Source organism: Taurulus bubalis, assembly GCF_910589615.1.
Source record: "Taurulus bubalis genome assembly, chromosome: 8".
NCBI classification, from domain to species: domain Eukaryota; kingdom Metazoa; phylum Chordata; class Actinopteri; order Perciformes; family Cottidae; genus Taurulus; species Taurulus bubalis.
Window position 1 is genome coordinate 9,462,734 of NC_136596.1, and position 27,570 is coordinate 9,490,303.

Consider the following 27,570-nt stretch of genomic DNA (forward strand, 5'->3'; position numbering starts at 1 on the left):
GATTGAACATAATAATAAAGCTTATTTATAAAACACATCAAAATGAGCAGCAAAATGTTTCACAGACAGACATAATAAGAGGATAACATACAATGCAGATACATTTCCACATAAATATATATAATTGATTCTGCGCAGGACTGGCTCATCTCAAACGATCCTAATGTCAATCAAATCCATCACTAACTTGTGTAGTGTGCATTTTGTCTCCTTATGGAAAATGACTTGCACCCAAAATGAGTGTCTGGAGGTGGAGAGTCTGGAACTACAGCTGTATAAATGTGTTATTTAAGTGGGGCTGGATTATTACACATTTTTGACCATATATATAAATAAATGTATCAATATTACATTTTTGGAATATCAATATCAGTATATCACGGCAAGTATCATCTTTATCTTTTTCAGAATCCAGTGGTTCCTCTTTTTTTAGGAGCAGATGTCTTCTCCAACACGGACATCCGCAGAGAGAACCATCCCAGATACCACGCCAAGTTTGCCAAGAAAGGATTCGCAACAAAAGTACATTTTTCCTCAGGTAAGATATGCAAGAGAAAATTGTACCACAACAATGATTTTGCTTCCACCACACACATACGCTAAGACACAGTTTCCTGTTGCAGCATTCAGGTTCCATGGGATGAAGGTACACACTGCAAATAACAGCCTGTGGTTCTACAGCATTCAGGGACTTTTTCGAGTTGTCTTTGAGATGTACAGTAAGCAAGAGCAGCTTGCTGTGTTAGAGAACTTCCAGGTGCAGTACAGTTACCATCATGCACATCTTTATGTTATACATTTGGTTTGTTTTAAATATACACCCCATGATAGCTTTTGTTTTGTCTTTCCTTTGTAGGATGTTTGGAAATCGCAGATAAATGACAGCCCCCTGAAAACGAGTTACAGCCTCAATGTGCAGCTTGAAATGCCACAACCTCAGCATTGCCATGTTGGCAGGGAATCAGTGGATGTGTATTACGGTGACACAGGCGATACATCGGCAGATCACGATTATTGTTCTTTTCCCGAGAAGAGCTTGCAGGCTGAGCAAAGCCAACAAGTTATATCCACAGTGAGACAGAAATTGCACAGCTTGGATGACAAGCTCTCCTCTGAGGCTCAAAGCAACACAGAACAGCTGGAGACTATCTTGATGCTTTTGGAGAACATTGATCGGCACATAAATGGGACTCTTGAAGAAAAGGATGCAACAGAAACTGTGTTAGCCCTGCTAAAGGCCAAAGACTGGGGCTGTGCGTATTCAAGTTCCCTGCTTTGTGGTGTAGGACAATGGCTCGGGCAACAGTTTCATGCAGCCCACAGCAGCATCAGCCAGAGAGTGGAGGGCTTTAAAGTACAGCATATCGAACATATCAGTGACTTGCCACCTGCGGAAGAGCTCGTCACAGAGCTATTCCCAGATGCTATGCAAACACTGCTGCTTCATTGGATGGGCTTAAGTGAAGAGTCCACTATGGAGAAGAGACACAGCGAGTACCCAATCCTGCTCCTTATCCTGGAGTTTGCAAACCACAACCTCATCACTGGTGTGGCACATGTGCTGTACTCCAGCCTCATATGTAAATAGGAGTGGTTTCCAATTAGATGTCAACACAAAGACCTAAATTGTATCAATTTCCAGTATCCTAATACATACATTTATTTCTATCAGGTTTGGTAACAACTAAAGCTGGGTGACAAATATTGTTTTACTCACGGTGGAATTATATTGCCATGCCAATTTAGTTATCGCTGTTAATGTAATGCACAGTTGCTAAACAGTGTTCAAATAACCTGACATCTATTTAATTCCATATGATTTTGCCTTATATTGCTTTATGAATGGAACTTGGAAAACTACTTGAAATTTGGAATCGTTAAGGCCCAGCCCTGGTAACATTGAGTTAATTTGAATGGAAATGTAATAAACAGATATCACAAATACAAATGAGGTGATGTAAGAAAAATCTTAGTCAACATAAAACTAATTTATTTCAAGAACATTTGAAGTATGTGATTTCTCCCGTTGAGCATATCTTTATCCATGGCAATCCAAAAGACGAAATGTATTACAACCCACAGCGGTTGTTTTATTCAAGTCGGGAGAAATGAATCTGTGGGATTCTGATAATGCAAAATTTACTTCAGATGCTTTTCGCTAAATGGATGTAAACAGTGTTCACTTGAACCACATTATATTCAGTTTGTTGAAACAATCACATATATATATATTCATGTTAAAAAAAGCTACCACATTATCCAAACTAATATCTAATATTTAACCAGTATCAACCAGTCAAACAGATGCCTCCTTTCGCAAAGATTACAGTACAGATTCATGAACACTGAGACAAACTCAGCATCTGGGTATTTACATTATAATGTTCCAATATGCAAGATGTTTGTCAATAAATAAATTACAGATTCAGAGAAACATCCGTGCAAGCTTGAGCGCTAGCGATGAGTTGATGGTCCTCTGTGATCAGATGAGTGGCAAAGACTAGATGGAATCCATTCCACGTGAGAATGAGGAGGTGAAACCAAGGCCCATTCCTCTCTGGGTGTGTGTCTGAGACCGAGCCATCTCATACTGAACGTCGAGGTTCCTGAACATCTCCTCCTGCTTTTGAAGAGTCTTCAAGCCCTCCTCGTTAAGTGGTTTGGCAACTTCAGCTTCATCCTCTCCCTGTATAGACACCACATTCAATTAATTCCAAGAAGTTCAGATTAGAAAGATTTAAGTGGTTAACAGAAGATTCTACAGCAGTATCAAATACCCATTTGTGAAATAAAATTACAATTGTACTTGCCTTAATACCCATTAGTTTGCGGAATTTAACATTTTGGTTCTTGTTTCCAAAGCTCAGTTTCTCCCACAACTCGGCTGTCTGTGACTTGTCCTTAAAAACAGAAATGATTTTCATCAGGTAATAAGCAAATATATACATAAATAGAAAAAAATATATCTATAAATAAATAAATATATTTTAAAACAAATTGAGAAGGAAACGCTGGGCAAGCATCAAACTGCTATAAATAAGAAATAACATCTACACTGAATCTTACCCCTTCCTTTCCCTGCCAAAGCATTTTCCTCTTCTTCTCCTGCTCTGCGAACTTCATGGGGTTTACAGCGGACGGGTTGTAGTAGCTGGGCACAGCGATACCCGTCTCTGCCAGTGTTCTTGCTTGAAGGGCTGCCATCTGTGCTGCCATGGCTATCTGCGGCGTGACCTGGGTCCCAGAGGCCAGGAGGGCTGCCACATTTAGGACAGGGTTTGAGGTGGCTGCTGCAGCTGTGACTGCAGCAATAGGGGCCGTCACTGAAAACAAAATACACAGAGCAGTATTGTAAGTAACTAAATCTTGACTCAAATGGTAATGGTTTAAAAAAAGAAGGCGGCACAATAAGCCCGTCTTACCGGCAACTATCTCCTGTTGCTGCTGGTTCTCCAACAGTTCCTTCTCCTTCTGCTCTTGCAGTTTCTTGGCTCTCTCCAGCCTGGAAGAAGAGAGAAGATCATGTTACTCATTTGTGTTAAAGGTTATTGTTCCCACTACTGTTTATCTAAAAGTGATATTACATGTGAGCAAACAAACATTATCATAGCTTCACATGTTGGAGACATCAGTCAGACTTCATTTGTATTTTTTGAGTATTCTTGCTTTCACATAACAGGGTACAGTAGAGATTTGAAAGAAGATGAAAGTAGAGAAAGGAGGGGTAACATGCAACAAAGGTCCCCGGCCAGACATGGTCCGTGTTTTAGCGACCCAGATCACCAATACACCCCACTTATTGCCATCGTATGATTCCTTGTTTTCCTACCAATGCGGTTTTATGAACAATGCTCTCTGGCAAAAGCAACTTGGAGATAGATTAGAGCCAAAAGCAGTGGTCTACTACACCTTTCATCTGAATAATTTCAGGATTGAATGGTGGCTGATAGCCGTAAATGTATTTCTCCATTTGGTCCATTAATAGTACCTAATCTGTGCTTTGCCGGCTAGCTATGTCATATTCTTAAACTGCGAGGCATTAGCAGACCAGTAAAAGTTTTCAATGTCAGGGATTAATTTTTGTAGCCTGCTATTACACAGATGCAATAAGCACCTCTACCATTTCTTGGATTTGGCCAGAACAGAACGACCAACCATCTATATTGTAAATGCCCTATTAACTGTTGCCTTGCCTTCTGGCCAGGGCCTCTTGTGCATCCATAGCTGCGTTTCGGCCCCGGAAGGCAGGTGGATTAACAGACCTGCTTCGACTCTTTCTGCGCACTTTCTCACTCCTTTTCTTTCGCTCCCTGATGGAACAAACAAAAATAAACAAAAAGCCATGAACATACTATTAATAACAAATAGAATCGTGAGCAAGAGTTCAAAAATACTTAATTCCCACAAAATATACTGATAACTCAAGATAAATTTAAGCTTACCTGCTCTTACTGCGACTTCTGCTATGATGACGGTGTTTGGTCCTTGAACCTGAGCGAGACCTCGCTTTCTTCTTCCTGTCCCGGCTGCGTGATCGCCGTTTGTCCTTACTTTTGCTGTGAGGCCGTCTGAAAGCAATAGGAATCATCAATACAAATCAAATAAATTACTGCCGTGACTTAGCGCTGTTAACAGATTATCTACTGTTTATCAAAAATGTTGTGTGGTATTTAATGAGACCAGAACTTCTACCACAGAAATAAGACATTTTTTCAGTTATCCCAAAAATATTCTTGCCAAGGCATCAATAATCAAGAAACTATAACATACCAATAAATTTCCTTCTGAGTTATTAAACAAGTTAAATCTGCTGAACATATTTCTTTATGGAGTTTATTGACCAGACTAACCTCTCTCGTGAGTGTGACCTGGAACAGCTCCGGCCTTTTGAGGGTCTCTTGTCTTTGCGCCTGGATCGCTCCTCTCCATTCTCTGCTGAAAGTCTCTCTGGCTCTTGCCGCTCGTCTGTTTTTCTGTGTGATTTTGATGGCTTCTCAGAGCCCCTTTTTCGTGCCTGTTTTAAGAAGAAGTTGTCTCTTTCAGGAAAATAGTGCAACAAAAAGAGTTAGTACCATGGCTTATGGCAGACGGTATGTAAAAAAAAAATATTTTTTTAAATCCACTTTCATAACATTCAGAATGTCATTCTGTGAGCATGATTGCAAGTGTGGGCATTCCTATAATATGGACTTATTTGAATACACTAATTTCAATGGAATTTCATTGCAGGCAAGACTGTTCAGACTGCACCATGGTCCATAAAATAAAAAATTGTTCTCCACCTCATATTGTCTGTAAATGTAGCACTGGAAGTACATCAGCATACTTTATGTTGAAGTATCTGCATGATTCTTGCACCATTTGTACCCACAATGCACTTAATGTGAGTCACTTTAGATGTAAATGTAATATAATAATGTAAATAATCAAACTAGACTGTTTGGAAAATGTTCCATCTTGTAATAGTGTGCATGCAAACCGTACGATCTGATTCTCTGGAAAAAAAAGTTAAAAAAAAAAAATAAATCACTGAAAAAGGTGAAAGTAGGGATGGGCAACCAACTTACTAATTACAGCTTCTTTACTTATGTCATCCAAATCATACAACACACAATGATAATTTAACATGAAAAACACTTCCTAAATTAAAATGATGCATTCCTACAATAACCGTTTTTGCAAGATTTAATGTCCTATGTACCATTTTATGTCAGATTCTCTTCATAACAGAGTCACACCAACTTTAACTCATGTGAACATAGTTTGGAATGGCTCTTCATTAGTATGATGTGGCATATAGTTGGAGGCAGTAGTTGTTACTCTTTATCCATTTGGATAAATGAATGTTATTATTATTATGCCCATCCCTAGCTGAAAGAGATGCAGTTAATATTTTTTTCTCAACAAATAGTGTGAGACAAATAGGAGTTTGAATGGCAGATAGTTACCTGTCCCAGTAGTAGACATATTATTTTGCTATGTCAGCAGGGTCTTCTGTTCAGTCTCTTCGTGCATTAGCACGCTGAGTATGATTTATTATAGAAATGTTATCATGTGATCCTACACACAGTATTTAACAAAAAAAAAAATCTACTCTTCACCATTTAATATGGTAACAAATAATGACCGATATCCAAGGATAAAAGCATCCTTGAGACATGTCAACATGGCGAAGGTAAAAAAAAAAAAAAAAGACCCTTTCCATGTGAGTGAGACCATCTCAATCTATTTCTTTTAATTTTGGTTACTGTAACAAATTAAGCCGTATAAAACATACTCACCTCCACCTAAAATTAACGAGGAATACAACTTTATCATTCAAAAATCCCATCAATTGTGTTTCTAACCATAGAAATGAATTGATCAATTACCTCTTTACTCCTGCTGCGACTCCGTCTGTATTTTCTGTCACCTGGAAATAGCAGTGCAGATAAATATACATTTACCTTTTCAGCAGACTTGTAAAACAAAACAAGATCGAGAAGAGCACATTTGGACAAATGCACAGTAAAGCTACTGCATATAGTACTTGCAGTTAGTGGAAAAGAGTATTGGGGAATCGACTTTATTTCTGTTGCTAAATCAGTGGTCAGCTGTTTTCTCAGCGTATATTCTGAATATAACTGAGAACAAATTTCAAACCCTGACCCCAATTATTATGGCATTTTTAAGCACTGTCTGGCTATTGTTACTGTATACTAACGTTTTCGGTCTCTGGAGCGTGACCTTGAACGGGAATGGTGGTGTTTGGAGCTCCTGGGAGATCTGGATGACTCCATGCTGTGTTTCTTTCTGTGATGAACTGGAGAGCCTGTTCTGGTCATGTCAACCGAGTCATTGTCGCTTCCCTGGAAAAAATGAACACACGACAAACCACGTTAATTTGTATAGACACAGCGCAAGGCGTCATATTGTGAAAACAATTGCCACCTAGGGCTGAAATGCTATAGCTAGCTAAAAACCATCTGATTTTAGCACGGTAAAGGATTATTTTAGCACCCTGTGTCTACAAATTGATAGATTAAATGATGATGGATGAGTAACTTCCTGATTTAACCACATTCCACAAGTTACATACCGTCAAAATGATTTAGCTTAGATTACAGGACTATTGCTAGACTAAAACTGATATCCTATCGCCTGTTTGAATCTACTTATGTCTTCTTAAAAAGGCCAAGTTTTTCAGTTTGAAAGCTTAACAAAACTAAATTAGATTATTTGTTTTCCCCTCTAATGTGTGCAGGATTTAAATGCAGTCTCTATACTTAAGTATTGATGTCCTTGTTGTATACCAGTGATGTCACGACATTGGAATTTCTGACTTGATGCAATACCTAAAAGATAATGATATTTGATACCATGAGGAAAATGGACAAGATTGAGGTCATACCATTTTTGCTAAAAAATAATATTAAAAAATAATAATAATCAGTATTTGTTTCAACTCACTTTCTGCTTTCTCTTAAGAGAGCATAAAGTGCAATTGGTACCAATGACTTTATGGCAGTAATCCGTGTATCATTTTGCTCATTATTACCATTGCAAATAAAACACTCACATTGACAATTGTGATCGACAACATGTCAAATATACCCTAATTTCACTGCATCCCAAATGGGATTTGACATACAAATGTAAATCGTATACCAATTACTAGAGCTAAAATTGAGTTTAAGATTGCTCAAAGCAACTATTGATTTAAATTAACAGTTTTAGTAAGAATGGGTTCGTGCTTATTAAGTGCTTAAACCCTTTGTTCACGTTTTCTCTCGCTTGTGCGCCATTCGTCGTGAAGATTGTTTTTGTTATCTGTTGCACAGCCTTAAACTGATCAGCGCTTTTCAAGTCACCCGTACATCCAGTGGTATAGTTGCATGTAACATCCTTGAATAATGGTACTTATTTAACTTAAATAAAAAGATGCCCAGTCAGATAGTACGGAATAATATAAGTCAATCGTACCAGAGGTTAACGTCACCATACATACAATGTAAAACAGAGCTTTCAGGCGTGCTATCAATAGCACTAACCTTAGGTCAACTAACGCTAGCTCGCTAAGCTAAATAAACAGTAACGTTGGCGATACACGATGTTAAAAAGCTGCTAGCGAAATGATCTGACGATTAAATGAGACACTTTTTTTTCACGAAATACGACATCAGTTTGATTTTTTGGAGCATCATGACATTGCTTCCTCGGGACATTGAAAGAAAAACAGTTCGTCAGCATGCTATCTACACGAGCTAAATCCCACTACGTTCATCCCTTAGTCAGAGAGCAGTTTCAGAGTTAGCTAGGTCTCTAAGCTAACGATGCTAACCGCCATCTTAAAGAAAAAGTATTTCTAAATATAACAGTAAACCTAAACTAACGTCACTTGTATCTCCGTGCATTATGTAGCTAGGTCTTGAATACCGTTGTATAATTGTACTCACCGACATAATCCTGAAGCCCACTTAGAGTTATATCTAACAGTTACGTTGACCGTGCATACGAGCACGGAGCTGCTACACTGCCGTTGTCTTGCTCAGCTAATTTGACTCGGGTTGCCAGGTTTTACCTCTTTTATCCCATACATTAATGTAACCCAGATCGAGAACTCCGGACCAAACAACAAAACGTAATAATAATCTGTAATAAGAGGAATAGACTTGGTATTTTCTTCTTCTTTTAAAACCTGAAAACACATATAAATCACTGGTGAATGCCGTACATTTAACAGTAAAATCAGATCACTTCGCTTAGTAGACTGAAACGTATCCAATCTGGCAACACCACGATGCTCCCCGGATGTCCCTTTAATGCCCCGCCCCTCTGTTTGAATCCCCAGGTTTGCACCCCTAAATTCAGCCTGTCAGGCAGCACTTTCTCTCAGACTGTGTACAAACCAAACAAGCTTCGTCAATTACATGCTTACGTTTAGATTACAAATGGATAATATTATAATATTGTAATGTGGCTGTGGTTTAATTTAGTCATATTAAACAAGGAAGTATGATTAATAATTAGCCAGGGATGGAAGTTGTATCTGTAAGACAAAACTCAGGGGAAAAAAACTCCAATATTAACAGCAACCCGCCAAATTGTAAAACTCTTACTGTTGTTTTATGGCTAATCTCTGGGTTGTAACGTTAGCTGTCTGATTATTTCAACGGATTTTTGAGTTACTATCAGGTTAATGTTACGTTTGCTACATTGTAGTCGACTGCCGGCTAAATCGATCGGTCATAGATAGATTAGATTAGCGTTTAGGTGAAGTAATGTGCAACTAAATTATTAGATTCTGTCAGCAATGTCAACTAGCATGGCTAATTTATCGCTTTTCAAATAAGTAACTATTGCGAAATCATTTTGATATTACAATACAAGTTTACAAGTTTTATTCCACGTAGCTCGTTGAAATGGAGATGTGGAGCGACGTTGAAATTCTGACCAACGAGGATACAAACACTGTTCGCTTTGGCAGTGTGTCCAAGGAAGAGAATGGAAGCGGCTTGTATCAGGTGGACACACTGATCAAAATCTCCACTGCAAATGAGGTAATGGTTATCAATATTTACATGAACGTTACAATAACTCTTGTAACGCAACCCCGTTGCTCCATATAAAGTACTACAATCAGTTCGATCAGTCTGTCAGCGATGAGATGTAAATGCTGGTTCTTGCAGGTGCAGACAGATCCCCGTCTCTCCTCCTGCAGTGGGTCAAACTGGAACATCGTTGTTGTTGACAAAACAGTGATCCTGTTTGACCAGAACTATCAGACCATCCTGCAGCTTCTCCATTTTGGTAGGTTATTTGTCAAATGTCAGTTTGTGTCCTCTGAGATGGCTGTTGTGGCTGCACTCAAATCAGTGGGTCCAATACTTAAGATGATGGATGGACACTGCATACTCTGTGTCGAGGTTGCTTGTATAATTAAAACTAAATCAATCTCTAATATATTGTTCAGTCACATGCCAGATTTCATCATCCCTTTCTTATCGATGCAGTTTCACCTTTCTGGGTAACTTCTGTGCGTTAATGCCTGTTTTTCAGAAACTGATGTGGATGCCATTGATGCATGCCTTGAAGGACAGTTTTTGGTGGTCTGTGAAAGAAATGGAAACATTCATTTGATCTATGTGCCAACCAAGACACACCTTCTCACCAAGGTATGAGTGTTGTTTGATATCTGTCAGGCCTAATAGTGTTAGAATACATGAGCTATGATCACTGGTCTGGCCTTGAATTGTTAAAGGATTATCTTCAGATAAAATATTAAACTTTTAATGTGTTTGAGTTGCACGTGTTTCACTTATGTACATTAGCATGTTGTGTTATTGTCTGGGTTTGTAGGCATTGGTAGAGAAACCATCCAGTAAAGATGAGAAAACATACCGCTATCTCGTCATAGAAGAAAACAAGGCATCCTTAGGTAAAAAAATATTTATGATTATGATACATTTTATGAGAAACAAAGGTGTGAGTGTGTGCAAACCTGAAGGAATTTCTATCTCTAGCTGAATCTTTACTTGCGTCATCCAAATCTGAATCTTTAAATAATGGTGTGTTGCCAATTTCTCAGACGTTTTTGTAAATTTTTTGTTGGCAGGGATGTACCATGTGTTCCTTCTCATAAAGGATGGGTTTTTCCACATTGCAAACCTTGCATTGTCAAGGATCGAGACAGGTATCCAAACATCATGTCTGTTAGACTGAAGTGTTATTGTAGCCATTGTTTGGACCAAACTAAAAAAAACCTCCTTTTGCCAACACAGCCATTGAAAACATGGATATGGGAGCTTTGAAAGATGTAAGTTAAGGCAGTTAAGTTAACTTCTCATTTTTACAGCAGAACTCTAATCACATTATTCCTCAACTCAGCTCCAGTCGCTCATCAAGATAGACTTCTGCTCCACCAGTGAATACCATGACGAGGGCTGCAGTACAGCAGTGATGTTCAATCTGGGCTCCGAAATCCACCTAATGATCGGGGTCAGTGTTTTATTCATTTATTTACCACCTGCAGCTATGATGCATTGGTTAATTGTGAATGAAAGCATAATGGACGATGGTACGTCAAATATTTGTTGCTTGTTTTTTTCAATCCCTCCTTTTTCATTCTATGCTGTTGCATGCCAAATGTTTCTGAACAAGCTAATGAAGTATGTTTTCAAGTTGAAAATGAAACTAATGTTTACCATGATATTAAGTAACACTTTAAATAAAGCTGAAAATAGTGCAAATAAAACCTTTCTTGGAATGATAATTCTTGCTTATATAAAGCAGTAAAACAACATGTATTTCCTGATGTAATTCGTCACAACATAAACTTCATAGGGGGATAAAGAAAGTATCGTGACTCACTGGATGATGGACCCTCATCAGGGCAAGATGTGCCTTGCTCACTCTATCAACGACAGTTTAATCCCAGGTACGGTCTTGCCCCAATGTTCAGTACATAGTTACACTCTTAATACTAAACATGTATTACCATCTTAATATTTATCGTTTAACTTTTTTAGTGATGAACATATGGACATAAGTGGGTGTATATATTGTGAATCACAAAGTATTGAGGAAAAGATAAGAAATAGTCACAATATGATAAAGTTGCAAAACAAGTAAAACCGTTATGATGCCTCTAAGACTAGATTGTGTGAGGGTTGTTTAATGCATTCTCCGTATATATTTACTTCAAAGGTGTGAGGAAGATGGAGGTGGTGGAAAATCACTTGTATATTCTAGACACTGAGGTGAGTTCAGACACTATCGCAGCTGTTGGATGTATCATTATATGAGGTTCAATCAAAGTATTTTCAGGTTTAATTACATACAATATGGATCGCTTGTGTTTTTTTTTTCCGGCTGTAGAATGCCCTGAGTCTTTGGGACCTACATTTCCTTGTCATGATTCACTGTTGGCAGGACCTTGCCATTCATGACTTTAAACTCACTACAGAATGTGGCTCGGCCTCCATGGTGGCGTATGTATCTATGTTTTATTACATACAGTAGCTGCAGATATACAGAGGGATGTACCTCAATTAAACAATGTTGAAAATCATAAAATGTATCTGTTTGTGTTGCAGCCAAGACAAGGGCAGCATGAAGATGATTACACTAACAAATCAAGACAAGAGTCAGGTAGCCGTCCAACTCATTTTGAATAAACTGTAAAAGATGATTATCGCAGGTCCTTTTCTGAACTTGATGTGCTGGTTTTACATTTTTCAGATCAACTCACTGCAAATACGATGTCTGCCCTCCATGACTATTTGTTACTCTCTGGATGTCTCCTCAGTCTCCTGTCTTGTCCAGACGAAAATAAATATGGTAAACAATCAACACCTGCAAGCTTGTTATATGGATGGATGGACATATGGACATGTGCGATTTCTGGATGTGAATATGTCTGCACATTGAAGTCAGTAGTTTTATTTTCTCTGCTTTCAGGATACGATTTATTTAGTTGAGGGGATTTGCGAGAACCCAGAAAGGTAGGACCGGTTTTAATGTTCAGCCGGTACTCAAGCGATATGGTGAATGTTTCAAAATATTAAGTGGTCTTTTTCCCCCTGTTCTTTATCAAGTAGTCATGGAGAGCCCTTATCTGCTGTAGTTGTCAGATGCTTGACAGAAGCCTTGCCTGAGAACAGGTACCACAATTTAATTAGATACATTTCCACATTAATTGTGTTTCGTGTATTGTATTTAATGTCAGTATAATTTGACTTTCATTTCTCTCTATTCCCAGACTTAGCAGACTTCTTCACAAACACATGTTTGAGGAAGCTGAAAAGTTCGCCATCACATTTGAGCTGGATTTAGAGGTAAATGAAAAGTGCAAAAGTCAAAGTTATTGGAATACAATATGAGAGAGATTTGTCCAGAGATTTTAGAGCAGACATGTACAGTATAAATGGTACTTTAGAATGGTGGTCCAGCGGGTTGTAAATTACTGCCTTAATTGGGGCTATGCCACTATCAATCCTATTCTTTGTTTAGCTTGTGTACAAGGTAAAGCTGGACTTTGTGCTGGAGCAGCTGGCCTCTGCATCGGTGGGTGGCTATGGACAGGATGTGTGGTCTGAACTCGTGGAGGAGGCCAAGACCAACCTGATGAAGATTACAGTCAGTTATTTAGTCTACTTTCATTTTACACTTCCAAAATGTTGTTACCCTCAGCCCCTCACTCATAGAGGTTCTTGTTTTTGCATTGCCTAGGATGAGCAGTATGTGGTGGAATACTGCCTCAAGGCTCCGTGGCCGACGTTTGAGACGGCAGAGAAGATACTAAACCATGCTGCCACACGATACTCCTCCTTACAGATCCAAGAGGCCCTGGCCAGGCTGGCAACTTTCTGCAGCCTACACGGCCCAGATAACTTCAAGTAAATCAAAGTCTTAGTGGTCTTTTGTGTTGTACAGTAGATTTTCAGATCTTGTGATTTGTTCATAATGTACACTTATGTGTTATTTTAGTAAGTTATTCTGTCATCCATAGTGGCATCGCCTGGATTGAGTTTTTGAACTGCACTGACAATTTAGGAGAAATTCTGATCCACCTGAGAGAGGGAGACATGAAGGGTGCACAACTCATTTGGCTGAGATATGAGGTAAAGAACAGCTTCGTGCACTCCATGAAACAACACTGGGAGACATAGCTTAGTGTCAGGGCCAGTTGTGATACTTACTTTTGTGTTTTGTAACAGGGACAGATTGCAGCAGAGTTTGACGAGAGCAAGCTTGAAGCCGTGCTCAGTGCCATCCCAGAGGACCTGCCATCCCAAGACCTTTGTCCTTGGTTTAGGGCTGTTTTTGTTCCTTTTGTGAGAAGAGTGCTTCCAACAGGACTGGTAGGAATCATTACTCATTTCAAAATATGGTGCTATGTTTTCAGTTGTAAAAGTTGTATGTGCCCATAGAAAATCTTGGCGAGATGGCTGGAGCAGCGGGCAAGAAATCTGGAGTTAACAGAAAAGGTAAAAAAAAGAACAAAACAATTTTGACCAGAAACACTTAAGTTAAGTAAAACCTGGCTAAAATAACAATAATGGTCAATAGCAACAATTAGTTGTATAAAACATTGTTTAGTAAGTACATATCAGTCACAATAATTGAACCAATGTTTATGAATGTAATATTTTTGTCCCAGGGTGCTTGGCCCCAGAACGGGTTGGACTTGGCTGTGGTTGGACTCCCTTCTCTCTGGACATGGATGAAATCAGTCAGTTTGACACATTTTTGTGCCTTCACAATCATGGTTGCCTGTGGGAGCTAATTGGTACTGAATTATTGTGACATAATATGGTCAATCTTTTTTTTAAGGATGATAATTACGGTGCAGAGGAGGTGGAGAACCTCAAGTCCCTGGTGTCCAACCTCCGTCAGCTTCTGGACCTCCACCAGAAATACAACTGCAGACTTTCCCTTTCAGTCTTTGAGAAGGTTTGTCTCTTATTTCATGACATATTCTAACTACATTTGAGTTTCAAACAAGCCACTGATATCTTCAGCAGGACACACACATTTTTATTAAGCTGCAGGATTGTATGAAAATAATGTAGTTTTCCATTGATTTCAAAATGTAAATTTAAAAAATATCGTACTTTTAGGTACATTGTGGTGTTGCGTTTGAGACATGTTGAGTGGCTTTTGCGTTGTTGTTCCTATCTTTAAAATGTTTCTTCCTTGTGAATTTGAAAGGGAAGTGTTCGTAGTGTTGCATTCTTCATGCTGGACAAAGTGCCGGCTCCAGAGCTGATTGCCGCCGCAGTGGATAGCAGTATCCTGCCGTATACTGAAGAGCATGAGATTCCTTTAGATGAGCTACTTTTCCAGTACATCAAGGTAACAGTCCATCATTGCTGAGCCCACTGGGAACATACATTTCATTTTCCAAATACCTGAGGATGAATATTTCTCCTCTCATCTTCAATAGGATCTGCTGGAGCGCTGTAGTTCTCAGACCACAACACTTTTCACAGAATGGGAAGCCAAAGCAGTGGCTGTGCTAGCTTGTATGGCTGATACGGACGTAAGTTTCTGTAACACCACATGCTGTTCACGGCATGTTCAAAGGTTTGTGAGTGCAAATACTTGAGTGAAAAACAGCCGTAACAGCAGCCGATTAACAAGAATCGCCAAGTTAGTACAAATCAATAGTTTGTTCCAAGATTTGCGAAATCTCACATTATTGTATTTCCTGTCAGCTGATGGTGGATGCTGTGCTGGAGATCATGCAGAACGCTGTAGTGCCTTGGAGTACTGTGGTAGAAAAACTGGTTCAACAGTACCTGGAGATGGATGGACCAAAGTATGTTTCCATTGTCATCACCCTGATCTTTTTTTTTTTCATAGTATAACATTTGGTAATATTTTTAGTTTCTATATAATTTTGTATTTGCTGATGTATTCCCCAGACAAGAGCTTTTAAAGGAGCGTTACCGTCTGATGGAAATCCGGAAACTTCTCAGGGGCTATGGGATCCGCAACTTCAACAGTACTCAAATTATGGTAATGTTGATCTAATTTTTTATGTGGCATCGACTTCCGGGGTGCCCTCAAATGGACCTTCTGTCATATTCCGTATATCTTCCTAGACGCTGATTAGATACATCCTGAAGCAAGACTTGCCAATGTCTTTAGAAGACTCCTTGACATTAGCTGAAGTTTACAAACTTCCCACCTCGCAGATAAACTACTTGTATCTCATCCAGCTGATTGGCCAAAGCAAGGTATGCTCATCCACATGGCAATATTAATTCACTTAGATTAAATGTTTCTTTTTATGTTTCAATGGCATAGTAATAGACAGTATTTTATGCTGCTTTTTAGACGGAGGAAAGCATGACTGCACTGAAGAGGCTGTCCTCTGCAGAGGCAGAGTGTGTGATCGAGCGTCTCACATCCTGGGCCCGGCTGCAGCTGGAGGACAAAGCCCACATATCTGATGAGGTGAGCAGAGGGAAGATGTTATGTGTCTGAAATTAAACGTATTTTTTATTTTCCGTGCTTGTATTCCCTGCTTAATTTTGGATGCAATTTTCAGATCAATATTCCTCATAGTAGACCATACATGAAACTTAGATCAATTGCAGCTTCAAGATCTCAACATAATAGAACAGTATTACGGTAAGCATACATTCATTCTGACATTTGTTATATATCAACTCTTTGTCTTCCATAGCACAAGAAACACAAGATGGTCATACCTCAAGTGATTGTGGAGGCTCTGAAATACCTGTATATAATCCAAAAACGTAAGTACAATCCTCAAGGCTCTGGCCTCCACGCATTGGATGCTTATATTGTACTTGTATTTGTGTAGTATCATACTGAAACAAAGTGAACCAAATAAAAAGGTCCAATAATATATCTTAGGCCATGAATTGAATATCCAATTATTATAATGACTAAATTTGATTCTATGATATTGATGATCAAATTTAAAACTCAAGTTTCCTTGCGTTGGACAAACAATTGTCGAAACACAGTTTACAGACAAAGGTTAGAATAAATGTTATAAACATTTGCTTGATCATCAAAGTGTCACACTGGGTTTCATGTCCTCTCTAGATGATGCTCTTAAGAGCATGGAGTGTGAAAACAACCTCATCATGTTCAAGGCAATCTCTCACCTACAGGTAAGTTTCATTGAAGGAATGTTTTCTGTTCTTTCATAAATTGTTTTCACCTGCAACCTTTTTATTTGTTCATCAGGAGGACTTTGATGTTTTCTTCACCCCCTCAAACTATGAGGATCCAAACATCAGAAAGCAGATCCAGGAGCATCATATCGCAGCCTATGAAAACACACATGACCGCCGCTCATCGAAGAGGAAAGCCACGACAACTCCAGTTGTGGCTAATGACCCCGACGGCAAGACCAAGACCATCTCCACAGAAGCTGGCTTACGTCGTCTAGGAAGGCAGCTGCAGCGCACCGAACAGGAGCTCTGGTCCGACTTAGCCCTGCGAGCCCTCGGGGTGGGCAAGGTGGACAAGGCCCTCAAGATCCTCAGGTTTGCGTGTGTGGATGCTGTGCCGTGTGTATGAATCCAGGACTGGGCTTGCTTTTGTTTATTTCACCCTTGAGTTCTTAGTGAAACTATAGAGAAATTGTTTTAATGTTTTAAACAAAATGAAGATTAAATAAAACATCCCTGTCTAGTGAGGCACATGTATAATGTTCTATGTTTTCTTTGTCCTCTTCCTCCATATCTTCAGTGAGCTGTATGAACACCACTATAACACCTGTACAGGGAAGGTTTTGTTCACTGCTGCCAAGACGTTATGCCAGATGCTGGAGGCAGATGTGCCAATGGTTCTTCCTGAAGACATGGACTTGCCAGCGGTCATCCATGAGCTCGCCTGCCAGGCTATTGCTGTGTGCCACTCGGGTAAAGAACACAATGATGTTGCGAAATCAATGATGATCAACCACATTTAAGGTTGATCAATCAATAGCTGTTGTGTGCATCATTGCTGGATTCATAATTCAACTATTAGACTTGACGTAGTTTCGTTAATGTTTGAAGCTTGCAGATACAATTTAAAACCTGTTTTCAGTGAAAACTAGACCAAAATGGATCCTCAGTCTCATCTTAAATGAATACTTCATCCAAAAAATGACCAATTGTGTATCCGTTTACGCTCCCTGTATTACTATGTATGTTTTTTTTCTCGCATTAACCTGATCTGAGAAATGTCTTGATGAATTGATGTAAATGGGGTCCGCATTTAGCAACAGCAACTCTATATCAAAGCATCCATTCACAAACTCAGTCATACAGTCTTATGCTCACTACCTCCCAAACATGCATTTTTGCTAAAACCTTACATTTTAAAACACTTTTGCATCAACAGACTCGCCTCTCACTCGTCCGTGCAAATCAAAATTGTTTTAAGCAGTGAGGTTTTAGCAAAAATACATTTTGCTTGGAAAGTACTGAGCATAAGACTGGATAAATTAGACTTCTACTGTGTTTGAATACAGATGTTTTGATATAGTTTTTGATTCTTTACTAAATACGATGTGAGTTATTGATATACAAATGATGATTTTGTGGGGGAAGTATTCCTTTAAACCCAGTAAAAACTAAAACTAAATAGAGCTAGTCACACACGATACACAAACAGAAAAGCTATTATTTCCAATATATTCGCAATAGTTTATTTGGTCTTGTTGACGATGCTGACTGCCTTCAGGACAACAAAGAGTGAAAACACTTTTTTTGTAAATCTGAAAGAGCATCCAGACCTAAATAGTTCACTGAGACAACTATTTTTTTCTCTGTGTGACAACCGTTCTCTGAGGGAGCTTGGCTGTTCTCTTTTGCTTCAAGTAAACGCTTTAAGTTAATATTCTAATAACTCTTGCAGATCTACTCCTGGACTGTCTGGAGCTTTGCAAGTGCACACGGATAGCTATGGATGTCTATCATCAGTGTCAGTTATCAGACAACTATGGTTTTATAGCCAAGGTCAGTATCTTATCTTTCACCATTGAATGATACTGTATTTTGTTCTGGTTTATGCTTGATATGTACAGTACCTGATGGAATCTCTTAGAGGTTTTAGATAATAATAATAGTTTATTATTTAACATAATTTAAAAGTGGGATGTTGTTTAATGACATTAAAAAGACTTCTTGTTTTGTTGATAGTAGTTAAGATAATTTATGAACTTCTTCCCTTTACAAAGTAGTGAAATTAGCCAAATACATATCATAAATGTTTGTATTTGAACTGTATGATGTCACAGGATTCGACCTTGGAGACAGAAAAAGATCCACATTCTCAGTGGACTTTTCAGGATTTCTTTAGTGAAGACTGCATTGTTCTGGACCCAGTGTCTGCGCTTCCAGTCCAATATGAAATTACCAACTGCTTGCTGCCTGTTTCTCTGGGTAAGATGCTCAAATGAATAAATGAATCATCTATTCAATGTCTGTTTTGGATTTCATCCCCTTTGATAGTCTACATCTAACTGGTCTCATAAGCTTATTATCAATCTTGCAGATACCAAACTGCACCCACTGGACTGTTCCTGTCTGGCACACTGCTCATTTGAAGACGGTCTGTACTAAAGTTTATATTTCATTGTTTCTCTTTGAATTTGTCATTTTGAAAATTGACCATGTGTCTTGCCTGACCCGCATACAGGTTCAAACTACCTGCGGCCCCTACTGGATCCCCTAGCCAACATGTTACAGATGTTACAGGAGTGCAGTCAGCTGGAGCTGGCCCTCAGAGTGCTGGTCAACTCGTACGGCAGCTGCCTGCAGCACGTCACCTCTAATGTTATGGACATACATCTTAGTGTACAGGTATGGCTGCAACATATCCAGTGGGGCTATCGGTGCCACCGCTATGTGTTTCTGGATCAATTGTACCGTTAATTATAACGATAGCTACTTGCCAGTGAGGCCGAGCAAAGATATTTTGTAATGTCTATCGTGATAATGTCACAGTAAACTGTTTACTCTTCTTTTCAGCTTTACGATACCCAAGAGCTTAAGAATTACAATGTATGCTTAAATAATCTTCGAAAGACAACTGCTTTGTCTCTGAATGCTGTCGCTGTGGCTCTCTTGAACAAGGTGGGTCGGCTGAGACTGATGTCATGAGATGGTAGTCGCCAATATATTCCGTTTTAGTATGTTTGATACTGATTTGAAATCACTGTATCTCTATTTCTATCCGTTGTAGGTGTTTAACTGGAGGATGGTTGATTGTGATTTGGCTATTGCTCTCTGTACACTCCTCTCCCAAGCAGAGGTCTTCAAAATACTGTGGAAGGTTATTGACAACACCTGGCAAAACTATGACAAAATCTTGGTAGGCAATATGTTCACGGTTCTTCTGTATGTTATCGTCAAACCTCGTTTATTTTTGATAATGAAAATTGTCGTTGGTTGCTTTAGGCTGTGGCCAGGATCGGGGCTGATCTCTGCTGCCTGTACGCTGAGGCAGAGGAACGAGATAAGTTTCTCTCTGTCATCACTGATGCTGAATGGGGCATCAAGCTCGGCAAACTGGGGGTGTGTGGATGAAAACCACTTGTATTTTCTATTCACAATATACTTTCCGAGTCACCCTTGACTTGACATTTAACGTGACTTGATGTCCACTGTGCTTTTTCCTGCTCGGCCACAGATATCCATTCAAACAGTGTTCCGTCAGCGGCCTGAGATGAAGAGCAGTCTGATTCCTGACTTGGTGAAAAACCAGAGAATCACTCCAGACATTATCCTCCAGTACTGCAGGTCTGCTGCTCACTCTACAATGTTAAATTCTTCAATCTATATCAATGCATTTCATTTATTGTCCCAGAGGGTCTAGTATCAGTTCCTTCGTATTCTGTTCCTTCCTGCGCTCACTCTCTGCTCCCGTCTGCAGCACCTTTGGTCTTGACCGTGACAGTGTGATCAACCAGTACATTACCACCTTACTGCTGCTCCAAGAGGACGAGGAAGCCGCAGGTGACCATGGCACAGGGCAGAAAGAGATGCAGCCTCTGTGTCATGCAGACGCACTGGAACGAGTCCTGCAGATTATCCCGATGTTACACAACACCAGCGAGCTCACTGACGGTCTCTGTGCTGCCATATTCAAGGTGTGTGCATGGGGGACAAACGTTTAACAGGAGAGCTTTGTGTTAATGTGTTTTAGCCACTTTTACATAAGTGACAGTTCTGATAATTTCTCATTTTGTTTAAATTTCACCTAGAGGCTCATCCAAGACAAGTTATTCAAGAAAAACATACAACACAAGAGTGCTTAGTTAATGGTAATTGTAAAACTATATCCACATATAGCTATATATAGCTATATCCACATCCTTTTTATAGTGCCCTATTATTTTTCTTCCAGTTTCCAAACCAATTACTTGAATTTTGCCCAGAATGACTAACATACAGTATAGTACTTGGTTTAGCACTGCAACCGCAAACAGATTTAACACAAGTCTGAACCACAACACTGAAAGGACTTTACTGTCGTAGTTAAGTATTTATTTGTTTCTATCCCAAACTAAATTCAAGCTATTCACCTAACTTGTAAAATGCATTTCTTGTACAGCTCAGCCCTTACAACTATGAGAGGATCGAAGTCGTGCTGAAGATCATCGAGGCTGCAGATGAGAATGTGACGACCTTTTCTGTTATTCAGGTAATAAGAACACACACTTTTAAAAACAGAAACACTTCCTTGTCTTCAAAATGTATTTTGCAGACAAGCAACCAGTGTATTTTAATCCACAGGCAATGGGCCTCCTGCAACACCTGAAGTCCTACAAGCGCGTCTCTCCTACCTCGGACGTGGAGAACACCTATCTTCTGGAAAACAGCCAGCTGCCAAATCCGCTGTCCAACAGCAGACTGCCCTTCCACCTGCTTATGCAGACCAACCATTACTGGAAGATTATCTGTGAGTTAGTCACTGTCAGTTGTCTTATTTTCATCCTTCAATATTATAGCTGACACCCTAAAAATACTCTGATTGCATTAGATGTGATGGAGTGGAGGAATTATTAATTTGAGGTCCTAACATTTCAAATATTTTACACTTGTTATTGTGACTGAGGAAACTAAAATGTGTTTCTGTGTTTAGCTCCTGAGCTCAGTGAGGAGACCTTCCCGACACTTCTTTTGATTAGCAAACTGATGAAGGTAAAGCACACTAATCTAAAAAGTAGCATTGATCATATCATATAATCATGAAAATGCTAGATTCATCCATAAAGTTTGACTGTTATTCAAACCTACCTGTCTCATTCCAGGTGAGCCTTGACAAGTTATACATGTCAGCAGCCAACCATGTGTTTGAGAAGAAGATGAAGCCTTTACTCTTGGACCAGAGGAAAAAGGGTCAGGGTCATGGCTACAATAGTGAGACTTTCAAGGTGGCCAAGACCATGATGAAGTACATCCACTGCATCCAGAGCCCGGAGTGGGCAGCTGCCACAGCCCACAAGATCACCCAGGAGCTACCACCAGGTCTGACCTGCAGATTATACACTATCACATCACTACTTGTGTGTTTTCTATCTCTGGACTGAATGGTTTCCTGTTCACTACAGGCCACGAGAAGACACACTCTCTTAGGTTCTGTTTGGCTCTTGGAGATGCCTGGCTGAGGGATCCAAACCTTGAGGTCGGTATCAGTGGTTGCAGAACTCTCTCACATCTTTAACTGCTTAGTTTTTCATAATCTGGTTGGTTTCAATCTAATCCCCTATAATTCTGACCAGGAGGCAGCACGGGTCAGAGGGGAGACATTTCTGTCCAAGCTGAAACTGCAGTTCCAGCGCTCGGCGACTGAGAATACCTTGATAACCAGCCAGCTGAACAGCAAAGAGCATCTGCAGCTGACCGGGCTGCCAACAAGGCTCATAGTGGCCCTGTATGAGCACAGTGGTGTGGAGCAGCGCTACAGAGAATCAGGAGGTCAACTGTATCCTGGTGAGCATGCTTTGACACAGCAGTCTGCTGGAGAAATGGAAGTAAAGTATTTAAGACCAGCTTCATGTGCTGAAGATGGCGACTGGATTAAAGTGTGTTATATTGTCCATTTAGCTTTACTCTGCTTTTAATGACATTGAATTGTTTAAGTATCCAGTATAAATTATCATCTAATTATTAGTATTACTATCTTGCTTCAAAATGTGGGCTAAAATGTTTTGATATGTTGTAAGTGGGAGAAAGTCATCAGCAGTGTTGAAGCCTAATTTGAGCATTTACCTCCGAGCAGATGTACATGCAGTGGTTAAGGAAATAGCCACCATCAATAATGTGGATCTCCTGAAAATCCGTAACATGATGTTGGAAAAATGGATCTGCAAAACGGGCCCTGCTGTCACCAAGGTCTGTCTTACTGAGTTTACCAAATTTGTATTAGCTAATCCTTGTTTCTGTTTGTCTCTTGTTTGTCTCCTGCTTGTATTGTGTTTTTATCTCTTAGTCCTTTGTGTAGAAATCTGTTAAAACGTGTTTTTTTTTTTATAAAGGATATTGGTAATCATGACTGTGTCAGCAACATCGAAGAGGATCCAGACTTAATGAGGTAGAGACATTGATGATTCTTTTTTTTATAATATGAAAATTCAATAAAAAAGAAAGCATTCTGTTTTCTTTAAACCCTTTTGAATCGTTGCTTAAATGTAATAGTGAAGGATGTTGTAAATAATTATGAAGTAAGTTTGTATCATCTATTTGTAGAGTACTTTTAATGTACTGTACAGCACATACAGTTTAAAACTGACAGTTGCCTCTCTATTATTCGAGTAATTTTCTTTACCCGTTTCATTTGACAGGCACAATGATTTGGCCATGAGTTGCATCAGCAACGTGTGTTGGCTTCTCTGTTTATTGTGTTTACTTGATGCTCTCAGGGTGGTGTACATGCTGCAGTCTTACCCCATGGAGGATGCTGTCCGTCTTCTAAACCCGATCCTAACTGCTAAAACCTGGGTGAGTCATAAATTACAGTGAGTGAAAATTCAACAAAGTGTCAAGAGAAAGGGACTAATGTCTGTTTGTTTTGTTGCGTTTCCTCCTTTAGCCTCTCAGCACTTCTGGGCCTCGTCTAACCTTCTGCCATCAGACTCGAGCGCTGCTTTGCCTCGTCCGTCTCGCTGATTCTGCCACTCTGGAGGCTCAGTTGCAGATCCCCAAGACCAAAATACAGTAATAGGAAATCTGTTTGATAGTACTGATGGAATAATGACTAGTTTGTGTAAGATGTGTTAATGTCTCTGTATTTTATACTCCCATACAGATATTACCTTAAGTGCTACATCTTTGTCTCTCAACTGGAGGCATTAAACATCCCTTACACGGTACAGTCCTTCCTCAGTAGCCCCAAAGAGGGCTTGGTTAAGGGGCTGTGGAAGAACCACAGTCATGAGCCGCAGGTACCTTTTTAACTTAAAACAATTAAACTATTCCAGCTAGCTAGTTTCATTTTTGTTTCACTATGTTAGAAATGTTGCACACAAACTGCACACAGGAAAACTGAAGCACCTTTTGTCCTTTTAGGCGGTGCAGTTGGTGGCAGACCTGTGCTTGGAGTATCAGGTGTACGACCCTCAGCTGTGGAACAGTCTGCTTCAGAAGCTGCTGGCCTTCAACTTGGTGAGAGGAAGTGCGACAGAAAAATATTTGTTTTCACACAATTAGTCTCTATCAATTTCTATAAAAATATAATTGAACGCAGTATCTCATACATGAATTGTTGAAAGGGACTTTGAATAAAGACTGCTTGGTTTTTCCCTTCAAAATAAAACCTACGTGTATGTTTTTCCCTCTCAGATCAGCCACCTCCAGAAGGTGCTAGAGGCAGTAGTGGCTGTGCCTGCTCTGTGGGAGGTAACGTCAGACTTCATCGCTGTTATTTTAAGAAAAGCAAATTATGCTGGTGTTTCCTCTGTTACTTCCAACAAATAAAATGTGGTCCCAAACTGTATATGTGAAATGCCGTCAGTTCCAAAATAATTAAATGAAATGTTATTTAATTGTGACAGTCGAGATACAGACGGGAAATGTGCCGTTAATCGGCGACCGTCTTAACCAGTAGCCCAGCAGACATCCCAGAGGTGGAGCAAAAATAAAAAAGGCTCCAACCATCACCACTGCAATATGACAATTGATAAATAAAGAAAAGGTTGCAACGTTAATTTTATATACTTTATTTTCTTCCCAGATTTCCAGTTTCTCCAGGACCTGGAAGAGTATGATACTGGCACCTTTTGTTTCAGGTACTCAGTTTATAATGCTGAATTCACTTCCACTGTCTTGAGGCAGACTGACCTTTTTATTATACAATGTTTAGGTAGAATCATTGTTTTGGATTGGCTGAACGGTTGTTCATTACAATTGTTCATTTTCATATCCACGTTTTCTCTGTTCCTGAATGCTCCTTACTGTCTGATCTGTCTTGACAGCCTCTGTTCCTCTGAGTCCTGATCAACAGGCAACACTCTACAGGACGTTTGTTCTCCTGCTCAAGTATGTTGTACCATTTACCATCCAACTGGTCTGCATGCTACAGTAGGACTACGTATAACTTTCATGGACTGCTAGTGCTAGAATATGAACATCCAATACATGCAGTGATTTGATTTAACTGTGCGTGGGTGTGAATGTTTTGAAACCATATTATTCTGTGACACTTCAGTCTACAAAAAAAGCAGTGATGACCTGAATAGTATGTCATATTCTCTTTATGTTTATTTCAAATGTCCTGACGCACATCTTTCTTCCCAAGGTGCCCCTTCCTGTTGAATCTGGACCTGATAGGAATCGCCAATCGCTTTGCACAGTTCAATCTGCCAGGCTTTGCCCTGGGAACACTACTTCTCATCCCTTGTGCCAATAAAAAGGCTCAGCAGATCCAGGTGAGTAACTCCATGTCAATACAACATGTCAGAAGGAATCGTTTGGAAGATCCGTATCTGTTAGGCCCTTCTCACGATCAGTGTCACACCCATCCCTGTGTTTTCTGTCTGTTTCCAGGGCTTTCTGTCTGTGTGTAACCCAGTCGCTGTCCTTGAGCAGGTGGAAGAGCTCATGAACACTGGGGAATTAGCTGGAGTTCCCTCACAGGTTAGATGTCAGTTTAGGTTTCAGCTTAATTCAATTCTTGCACTGAAACATGAAGCTCTTTCAGCACTTTCATTTGAACTCGCTGAGTTTTTCAGCTATTTCAAATGTTTTAACACATCCTGCACATGTACACCAACATACAAATTATTTATATTTAATGTAAATATGAACACATAACATCCATAACTATTGTTTGTAACATATCATGGAACAAAATATTGTTTGTTTATGTGTGTACCAGCCTGAGCATCAGTAAAGCTGTGAAACAGGAAACTAGTTAAGATGGTGAGAATATGTTAACTGTGTTGGTTTTATAAAAGATTTTTAGCAAAAAGGGATGACTGGGCTATTGAAATATATTTTTTTTTGTGCAACCTTTTTTGCCATCACTATTTGTTTTAACTATATTGTATTGTTTTATGACATGTCATTATTGTCTCTATGATTCCTCAGATCAGGGAGACGGTATTAACCTTCATCAGCCAAAGTGGGCAGCACCAGAAACTGCTGAAGACCAAACACTTCAAGCATCTGAAGCAGCTAATTGTGGCGAGTGGCCGACCTAACCAGGTGAAAGAGTTGGTGGACTTCCTGATCAGTCAGAACTGGTAAGTTTTTGTTTGTTTGTTTTTTGTGAGGGAAGCAACATAAACAGCGATATGAAGAACAAGTTTCTGTAAGTTACATGCAGATAGCGTATCTAAAATATGATCAAAACAGATAAGACTAATAAACAAACTACTGTTTGTGTCTGTTGTTTCCTCCACCGTCTGTGTAATCTACATTACATCTAATGACATGTGTGTCTTAGTTCATATGCTCTTGAGTTTTGACCAAATACCAAATACAATATATTAAACAGAATTGTGTCAGCTTTACAACAGACTTATCCTGCGAAGGCCCAGTCAGAGTGTGTTGTGTTTACAAATTTCTCTTCCAGACTGCCACCTGGTGTCTCAAGACCTTTGACCTATAATGACCAAAACAAAAACCCACTGTATGCATTTGACCCTTTCAAACAAGATTTGAGTTCTTCACGTCATATTCTTTTCATCTGCTCTTCAGTCAGGACGATGCTGACTCACTCGCTCGTGAGTACATGAAACACAGAGAGCATCAGAGAGGGAAAGCGCTGACAAACGGCTCCCCTTCACAGAGCTGCCTGAAGGTAACTGAAGTGGATATTTTGGACCCAGTTTAGTCTGTATTATGGTCACATATTATGTGGTTCTTGTCATTTAATTAGTTGTATTCATCATATTATTGGAGTTCAAATTGTGTAGCTTTTGTATTTCACCATTGTCAGTTTGATTATTGATCTGTAATAGAAACATAACAGATCTGTAATTCTACTTTTTTCAGGAGTTTCTCAACATGTAAAAAGGAGCAGACAGATATTATTCCTGCAGCTGTATTTATATATTCTTACTTTGTCTCTCTTGGGATGAGATGCAATATTTGCACTTCTATCTATATTTCCATTGTGCATGTAATATTTGGAATAAGTATTTCTTCATTATTGATTGTGTAGTGTAATTGTTCAAAAAAGATATAATAAAAATCAATAATACAAATCAATGGCTATTCATCTGTTTTTAATGCATCACCTACTGGCTTGTTTGTGTGTTGTTATAACTGCTGGCTAGCAGCTGAAAATAAATCAAAATCATTTTAAGAGTCTAAAAGTGAATGAATTTTTGTCTGAGAGATTAAATGACTGAAATGTCAAAGTTGTACTTAAAAGAAATACAGTACAGTTCAGTTGCCTGTTTCCTATTTTTGGTGCATACATAGAAAATAACTGAAGTAGGTAAATGTGTTGAAGGCTTTGTTCCTTTATATATGTAGCCTTCATTTTTTACTAATTTAGGTTCTCTCTATTTTTTTGTTGTAAAATGTGTTACTTTCAGCTTTGTGAAACATATCCAGCCCGAATAAAACATTTTTTAACTCAACTCTCGAGTCTATTTAGTAATGC

General features: G+C 39.3%; 3 protein-coding genes across 5 annotated transcripts; 2 read left to right on the top strand and 1 right to left on the bottom strand.

The window, feature by feature from the left end:
* Positions 1 to 220: 220 nt before the first annotated feature.
* LOC306740216 (uncharacterized protein) lies at positions 221 to 1,588 on the top strand (the record flags this gene model as incomplete). The annotated part of the gene is made up of 4 exons (XM_079222318.1): positions 221 to 250; positions 409 to 538; positions 624 to 757; positions 857 to 1,588. The coding sequence occupies 4 exons, from the start codon at positions 221 to 223 to the stop codon at positions 1,586 to 1,588; spliced, it is 1,026 nt and encodes a 341-aa protein (XP_079078444.1).
* Positions 1,589 to 1,967: 379 nt separating this feature from the next.
* rsrc2 (arginine/serine-rich coiled-coil 2) lies at positions 1,968 to 8,523 on the bottom strand. Of its 3 annotated transcripts, none has more exons than XM_079221700.1 (10): positions 8,436 to 8,523; positions 6,704 to 6,848; positions 6,372 to 6,412; positions 4,851 to 5,014; positions 4,443 to 4,568; positions 4,263 to 4,310; positions 3,423 to 3,502; positions 3,067 to 3,323; positions 2,811 to 2,900; positions 1,968 to 2,686 (listed from the first exon to the last, which is right to left on the bottom strand). In XM_079221700.1, exons 1-10 carry the CDS (start codon positions 8,439 to 8,441, stop codon positions 2,501 to 2,503), a joined length of 1,143 nt encoding a protein of 380 aa, XP_079077826.1. In that variant the 5' UTR covers positions 8,442 to 8,523; the 3' UTR covers positions 1,968 to 2,500. The 3 variants fall into 3 exon arrangements, with proteins under 3 accessions (XP_079077826.1, XP_079077824.1, XP_079077825.1); XM_079221698.1 differs by having other exon boundaries at positions 4,194 to 4,310; XM_079221699.1 differs by having other exon boundaries at positions 1,968 to 2,682; positions 2,807 to 2,900; positions 4,194 to 4,310.
* Positions 8,524 to 9,401: 878 nt separating this feature from the next.
* kntc1 (kinetochore associated 1) lies at positions 9,402 to 27,081 on the top strand (the record flags this gene model as incomplete). The annotated part of the gene is made up of 61 exons (XM_079222989.1): positions 9,402 to 9,539; positions 9,669 to 9,789; positions 10,039 to 10,154; positions 10,339 to 10,417; positions 10,595 to 10,672; positions 10,761 to 10,795; positions 10,867 to 10,977; positions 11,323 to 11,416; positions 11,686 to 11,738; positions 11,857 to 11,969; positions 12,075 to 12,129; positions 12,220 to 12,318; positions 12,439 to 12,482; positions 12,579 to 12,641; positions 12,740 to 12,815; positions 12,991 to 13,116; positions 13,210 to 13,376; positions 13,490 to 13,601; positions 13,698 to 13,841; positions 13,911 to 13,967; positions 14,141 to 14,212; positions 14,314 to 14,433; positions 14,692 to 14,835; positions 14,927 to 15,022; positions 15,198 to 15,301; positions 15,408 to 15,501; positions 15,588 to 15,722; positions 15,823 to 15,942; positions 16,175 to 16,247; positions 16,564 to 16,631; positions 16,708 to 17,009; positions 17,215 to 17,387; positions 18,370 to 18,470; positions 18,752 to 18,896; positions 19,009 to 19,065; positions 19,153 to 19,316; positions 19,485 to 19,589; positions 19,699 to 19,827; positions 19,914 to 20,030; positions 20,146 to 20,255; positions 20,389 to 20,605; positions 21,070 to 21,159; positions 21,252 to 21,417; positions 21,601 to 21,659; positions 21,770 to 21,986; positions 22,070 to 22,143; positions 22,241 to 22,451; positions 22,741 to 22,853; positions 22,997 to 23,052; positions 23,381 to 23,459; positions 23,551 to 23,675; positions 23,767 to 23,902; positions 24,027 to 24,122; positions 24,300 to 24,356; positions 24,691 to 24,745; positions 24,932 to 24,995; positions 25,255 to 25,384; positions 25,503 to 25,592; positions 26,046 to 26,200; positions 26,658 to 26,760; positions 26,955 to 27,081. The coding sequence occupies 61 exons, from the start codon at positions 9,402 to 9,404 to the stop codon at positions 26,970 to 26,972; spliced, it is 6,621 nt and encodes a 2,206-aa protein (XP_079079115.1). The 3' UTR covers positions 26,973 to 27,081.
* Positions 27,082 to 27,570: the final 489 nt, after the last annotated feature.